Below are 7704 nucleotides of genomic sequence, written 5' to 3' on the forward strand. Positions count from 1 at the left end.
GCGCTATGAGCTTGTAGATCTGCTATTTTTAAACAGCAGAATTAATCTTAAAATGATGACACAGATGCGTTCCCAGTCTCAATGTATCAATGAGTGAACTGACTCACATTCACTTTGATTTCATTCCATTGTAATCAGTGGAATTCACTTTGTGTTTGAAGCCTTGACAACCACTTCTCCTTTGAGAGTCAAAGTGTGAAAGAAAGAGAAGAGAGAGAGAGAGAGCTGACTGAGTGAAGAAAAGATAAGATAAACAAACACAAACACATTGCTATGGAGAGCAGGTCATGTTGCTGGAGATAAAAGCAGACACACTTTAAAGGGTCCTTAAAGGCCCACTTCACCTATTTTCAAACTACCTTCATATACCTGGTCCTCACTGATGCTCATTGTAAGCTGGTACCATATATGTGGACAGTTCAGAAACCCGCCTTTTCCACCCGCAGTGGTGGAAAAGGCTCAAATGTTTTACTTAAGTACAAGTATCAATACTGCAATGTAGAAATACTCTGTTACAATACTCTGTTACAATGGAAAATGTACTCGAGTGAAAGTATAAAAGTATTGGCATGTAGTTAACGTACCAAAACAAAAAGTAGTCTTCATGCAGAATGTCCCATTGCAAATTTTTTTCAAATGTATAGAAATATTTAGAAAATAGCAGATCTACAAGCTCACATTGTGTTGCATCGCAACGCATTGTGAGCTTGTAGATCTGCTATTTTATTTGGACATTCTTCTGCCTGACAGCAACGACATCTTGGTTCAATACTTGACATTTAACATAACACCAGTACCAAGGAATAACATTTAACATAACACCAATAGCAAGGTATAACATTTAACATAACACCAGTACCAAGGAATAACATTTAACATAACACCAGTACCAAGGAATAACATTTAACAAAACAAAGAACATGAAAACAACAAGCAGTGGTGGACCGTAACAAAGTACATTTACTTGAGTAATGTAGTTAAAGGGCAAGACCACTTTGGTAGAGGTTTGGGTTGTGTAGTTTACCTTGCCATGATGTAACTACAAAAAGGTGGACAAGATATCTAAAATAATTGCTCCATTGATTAGAAATGGATCATTCTAAATAATATGCCCCTCATTGACTTACATGGTAGGGTGTAGGGTGAACCAACCCTCAAAGTCACTCTTTTAGCATTTTTTCTAATCAATGGAGCAATTATTTTTGATTTCTTCATCATGGCAAGGTAACTACACAACCCACACTTTTAAGTGGTCTTGCCCCCTTTAAGTACTTTTTACTATAAGTACATGTAAATGTAGTGGAATCACTCCACTACATTTCCAAGACAAATATATTGTACTCTTGACTCTACTGCATTTCAAGGAAGGCAAAAGGTACATTATGAATGAACCACTTCAGCCCTGTTTCAAATAGTGAAAATAGCCAAGTACTTTTTAATACTTCTTTTTTTTTAAACAAATACTCCAGTAACTTTAACTCAAGTGTAAATCTGACAGAGCAACTTTCAAAAAGTGGCAAGTACTTTTACTTTAGTACTGTACTTAAGTACAAGTTTGAGGTATTGGTACTTCACTTGAGTATTTCCAATTTTCAATACTTTGACTTCTATTCCACTACATCTCAGAGGCAAATATTGTACTTTTACTCCACTACAATTATTTGAAAACTTTAGTTACTAGTTACTTTGTAGATTTTGATTATTATTACAAAACATACATTAACCACTTCAGCCCTATATACATTTTGACCATTTGAAAATAGCAGATCTACAAGCTCACAATGTGACGCATAGTGAGCTTGTAGATCTGCTATTTTCAAAAACAAATGTATACATTTGTAAACTTGAAATGGGACATTCTGCCTATGAGTACTTTTACTTTTGATACTTAAAGTTTTACACAAGTACATTTTGAATTCCAGACTTTTATTGTAACAGAATATTTCTACATTGCAAGTATTGATACTTAAGTAAAACAAGTGAGTGCTTTTGCCACACTGTTGTCCACCATTGACTACCAGTTAGACACATACCTCATAAGGCAGGATTCTTGTCCATTTCACTGTTCCTCAGTAGTCCATGTGTTGGGTAAGTTTCTTAAATAAACTTTAACCAAACACTGAGAGAAACAAAACAAGAGAAAACAGGGAAATAAAGCTTAAATGTTCCTCCTTCCATTCAAGGTTTGTGTGTGTCTGTGTTCTAATAATCACGGTCCCCTGAGCAACAAAGGTGTGCAGAAAAGAAGTTCCACCTGACATTGCCAGATCTTGCCAGAGAAACAAGCATTCAGGTCTATGAAAACAATCCCAAAGGTAGAGACTAATAGGCCACATGAGCACGAACGTGTGCTCATGTGGCCTATAGCACGCACGCACGCACGCACGCACGCACGCACGCACGCACGCACGCGTTGTGAGCTTTTAGATCTGCTATTTTTTGGCAAAGAGGTGTTTGGTGTAGAGGGAAAAAAGAGCAGACCAAGTAAACAAAAAAAGTATAATCTGAAACACAATTTTACACAATATAGAGGGGTAGCAGACCTTCTTAATCCAGAGCGATTTACAGTAAGCAAGGACTACACAAGGTTATATCCACAGAAATAGTAATGTAGGATCACAGGTAAACCAAGAACCTATCAGTCTAACAGTAGAATATCAGAAATAAAATCTACAATCTGTACATTGAAACTATATATACACACTATAGGATGCCAGGTCAACAATGACTGGCTACTTTGGAACTTTGGTTGTCTTTTTTTAATTCCCTTAACCCATTCAATCCGGGCACGCATCTGTGTAACCACTTCAACCATTATTTTATACTTTGGCTATTGGAAAAATTGTGACAATTTGTGCAAATCTTTGAATATATATAAATACTGTAGGCCTACATATATTAAAGCAAACATTTTGAACTCAAATGTTTGCTTTTGGGGGTTCACATAATTTGAGATGGGGGCCCGCGGTCAAATACATTATGATTTCGGGAGGTCCTTGACATGAAAAAAGTTTGAGAACCACTGATTACAGCAAATCATTTTGTTAAAAAAAAATCACACCCAGTGTGAAGTGGGCGGTGTGGTCACAGTGGTCATCACAGTGATGGAAGTGATTCACTTAAAAAAAGTCCATACTGCTATTCATAGGGCTGCACATGTGTCATGTGTTTCGCTAGCCAATCACAGTCCTGAATTTGCAAAGTCAGCCAATCACATTACAGCTAGTGGTGATGACACTAGCTGTAATGTGATTGGCTGACTTTGCAAAAGTATAGATTTGCATTGACTGTGGAAGCGTTGTAGACTGCGTTGTAGACTATTGGCCAATCACGGTGCAGGATTGGTCAGTGTCCAAACCTCACTTATAGGGGGCGGTTACACCGCCCCAAAAACCGTATAGGACATGTATAGAATCCCACAGAAGCAAAGATTTGAGTTACAAATGTTCGCTTTAAAAAAATATATATGTTCAAAGATTTGCACACATTTTCATGATTAAAAAAACAAAAAATGCAGATCTACAAGCTCATAGCACGGCACTCGGTGCCGCGCTATGAGCTTGTATATATCTGCTATTTTTTGAATAGCCAAAGTATAAGGTAATGGTTAAAGTGGTTAAATTCTAAAATGACAGAGTGTTTTCCCGGTTCTTAATGGGTTAAAATAAATGTCAGTGCTATAGATTGATTGAAATTTGACACCTGCAGCCTGGTGCCCGGCTATCAGTGTTTGGGTCAGTGTGTTTTGCTGTTATTGTGGATGTAAGGTTCTGCCCTCTGGCAGCCAGACACGATGCTTATCAACTTAATAAAGCTCTGTGGATTGAACATGGAAAGGGAGGGGCGAGAGCACGGTTGCCAGACCTGCTGCTTATTATAAATTCCCCGCAAGGTTTTATTTGAAAACAGCCGATCTACAAGCTCACAACGCGTCGCATCGCGACGCATTGTGAGCTTGTAGATCGGCTATTTTCAAATAGCTGATGCATTATGTTAAAGTGCTCACGTGGCCCCATAGTCGCTTCTTTTGGGCTGGTTTTTCTAGACCTGGTTGCTTGTTTCTCTCACAGAATCTGGCAACACTGGGCGAGAGAGAGAGAGAGAGAGAGAGAGAGAGAGAGAGAGAGAGAGAGAGAGAGAGAACACAATTTGATGTGTAGCTATCTTCTACCTCGCGTCCAGCCATCTTCTATTTGTGTTTGTTTGTATTGATTTTTTTTTAGTTCTTTATTTACCCAGGATAGTAGCTGAGCACAAGTGCTCATTTTCAGCAACACCCTGCTCACATAGACACCCACATTAAAGAGATAGTTCACCCCAAAAAAAACTACTGTTTCTCCTATCGATTAGTCACCCCATGGAGACTTTAATTCATGGATATCTTTTTGTTTTTGTCGCATTCCTAAGCCAATAATTTGATGACCGGCAGCGTTTTCCGGTAGGAGACACAGAGTCTCCTTTGTGTCTCCTACCGGAACCGCTGGTCATCAAATGATTGGCTTGAGTGAGACAAAAACTAAACAATAACCATGAATTCAAGTCTCCATGGGGTGACTAATCGATAGAAAAATAGTAGTTTTATTGGGTGAACTATGCCTTTAAAACCCGGGTGCTGACCGGTACAACCACAGCCTGATACTGTTGTACTGGGAGCTGACCAGTACAACCACAGTCGGATACTGTTGCACTCAAGGACACTACAGCGTTGTAGCGGTGTAGTTTGGGGAGGGGTGAGTGGTGGCCATTCACTTCCCCACACAGATTTTTTTTATTTTCTAAGATCATTTTTATTTTTGAGAACTTAAACATGTTTTTCTATATAATTTGAGAAACTTAAAAAAAAAATCCATTAGCCTTTAAAGAAATAGTAAAAAATATCACTTTCACTACTTCAAAATAGGACTTAAAACATGACTTATTTTCTATCAATTACACACCCCATGAAGCCTTGAATTCATGGAGATGAGTTGTTTTTGTTGCATTCCTGATTACACGGGAATGTTTTTGTTGCATTCCTGTGTAATTGATAGAAAATAAGTCATTTTTGGGTTAACTACTCCTTCAAGTCGTTGATTTCCAAACCCAAATTAATAATTAATTTTGGGTGTTGAGCAGATCAGTTTGGGAAACCTTAGTCTCTGTCGGGTGAAAACCGACAGAGACTAAGGTGCCCTGCAGCGTGCCGAACAGCGAGCCGCCGCCGTCGATCACGATGAAGCCGAACCGGCAGTCGTCGGAGAGCAGCGCCGTCAGCGGCTCCGTGTGGAACTTGTTGTCGCACAGGTACAGCGAGGTGTTGATGGCCTTGAAGGGCTCGAAGTCGATGTTGACCTTCTTCTCCTTCAAAAGCATCCAAAGTAGCAGATCAACAAGCTCAAAACGCGCTAAGAAGTTTCTACCATGACAGCAACGATACATCACTTGTCGGGGTGAGCGCAGTGGCATTCAGTTCAGTTAGGTCATCTTCAGTATCAGTCAGAGGCCCATCTAGTAGTCATCCAGATCAAAGACATCCTCATCATCCTCTCCTCCTTCATACTCCATGCCCTGGAAGTCCACCCTGTAGCGGAGGAGACCCCCGACGCCTCCGAAGCCCTTAACGAACTGAGAGCCCTCCTGGCTCCGGTCCGTGACGATCTCCATCGTGGCTCCGTACTTCTTGTAGCTGTCGGCGAACCACTCCAGCAGGGGCGCGCTCTCCACCACCTCGTGTTCCTGCCCCGTCTCCTTGTCGGTGAAGTTGGACGTGTCCTTCTCCTGCTTGGGCGTCAAATACAGGGTCTTCTCGTCGGTACCCCCGGCGGCTCCTCCGTCGCCCTCCGCGGCGGCGCTGCTGTGCACGCGGAGAACGTAGCGCATGGTGTCCAGGTTCTCGTGGACGATGAGGGTCTCCACCGCTCCCATCTCCAGGGCCTTCAGCGTCTCCTCCACCCCGAAGCAGTACCTCCCCGTGTCCTGGTTGATCTCGTCGAAGTAGCGCCCGATGAGCTTCTTCTCCTGGACGAACCGCACGTTGGTGAGGACCTCGCCGGAGAGCTCGATGGCCTGGTTGAAGCCGTTCTCCCCGCCCGTAGAGATGTCCACGAGCTTCAGCACCTTGGCCTGCAGCCTCGGGTCGAACATGTCCGACTGGCTGAGCTCCGTCTTGAAGTCGGCGGAGCCGGCCAGGACCAGGCCGGCCACGTTGACCCTGTCGTTGGACACGAAGAGCTGGCAGGCCACCTCGGCCACCTTCCGCACGTAGTTGTGTCTCTTCTCCATCCGCAGGCGGGAGAAGCGCAGCGCCGACTGCCCTCCGCGGCCGTGCTTCTTGGGCAGGTCGACGGTGAACCTGTGCAGCACCTCGCGGGCGTTGCCCTGCAGCGTGCCGAACAGCGAGCCGCCGCCGTCGATCACGATGAAGCCGAACCGGCAGTCGTCGGAGAGCAGCGCCGTCAGCGGCTCCGTGTGGAACTTGTTGTCGCACAGGTACAGCGAGGTGTTGATTGCCTTGAAGGGCTCGAAGTCGATGTTGACCTTCTTCTCCTTGCCCTCGTCCGTCACGACGGTGCCGCAGTACACCACCAGGCCGTTGGGCGGGACCTTGTTGTAGAGCTTCAGGCGCTGCTGCACCGAGGTGATGGCGCCGAGCACGGAGAGCCGGTTGACCCGGCTCTTGATGTTGGAGGCCGTGCCGAACTCGTCGGCCAGCATCTTGGCCACCCGGGGGATCTGGTCCTTGGGCGGGGTGATCAGGGAGATCATGCTGGTGCCGTTGCCGCGGGCGGCGTCCAAGCTCTTGATCAGCTTCCTAACTTTCCATATCTCTACGTTCCTGTCGGCCGCCGCGCTGGGGGAGTCGTCCGCCATCGTTTCTGCTGCGATCTCGTTGGTCGGTTCACCTGCTTTCGAATAACACCGCCTCCTCGTCGGTGTTATTATATGGGCGTGTACTCATGACATCATGGATCTCCATATATGGGAATTTGAACCGGACACACATTATGAGGGTGTGGTGTGTGTCCGGTTCAATCTGCTGCTGAGCAGTGGTGTGAAGTAACTACGTACTAAGTAAAATGACTCAAGTACTGTACATTTTTACATTACTGGAGTTCCCATTACTTTTACTTCTACTCCACTACATCATTGGTTCTCGAACTTTTTCATGTCAAGGACCCCCAAATTGACACTTATTAGCCCACGGACCCCCATTTGAAAAGATATGCCATAGGGACAACCATAAGAGAAGATTTTTACGGCTCTAGCAGTGATTCTCAACCATTTTAATTTCAAGGACCCCCAGTTGGACATGCATTAGGGCTACGGCCCCCCATTTAATTTACATTTCTATCTCTGGGACCCCAATTTATATTGTAAAATGTTAATTTAACTCTGAGAGTGTACAAATGGAACCAAATGGACCCGTTAGGGTCCATTTGGTTCCATTTGTACACTCTCAGAGTTACAGACCCATAAGGGTCAATTTGGTTCATAACTATCTATCATTTGGCTGGGGACCCCCTGGAACTCCCTCAAGGACCCCCTGGGGGTCCCCGTACCCTACTTTGAGAACCAATGCACTACATCTCAGGGGCAAATATTGTACTTTTACTCCACTACAATGATTTGAAAACTTTAGTTACTAGTTGTTTTTCAGATATAAATTATGATATTATGGTACATACATTAAGTAAATGGTAAATGGTGCATTTATATAGCGCTTTT

At 43.8% G+C, this 7704-nt stretch overlaps 1 protein-coding gene across 1 annotated transcript; it reads right to left on the bottom strand.

Moving 5' to 3' along the window:
• Positions 1-5487: 5487 nt before the first annotated feature.
• Positions 5488-6849, bottom strand: LOC311036435 (eukaryotic peptide chain release factor subunit 1-like; the record flags this gene model as incomplete). Its single annotated transcript, XM_084045128.1, has 1 exon — positions 5488-6849. One exon carries the CDS (start codon positions 6847-6849, stop codon positions 5488-5490), a length of 1362 nt encoding a protein of 453 aa, XP_083901254.1.
• Positions 6850-7704: the final 855 nt, after the last annotated feature.

This window comes from Gymnoscopelus microlampas (assembly GCF_963454915.1).
Source record: "Gymnoscopelus microlampas genome assembly, chromosome: 20".
NCBI classification, from domain to species: Eukaryota; Metazoa; Chordata; class Actinopteri; order Myctophiformes; family Myctophidae; genus Gymnoscopelus; species Gymnoscopelus microlampas.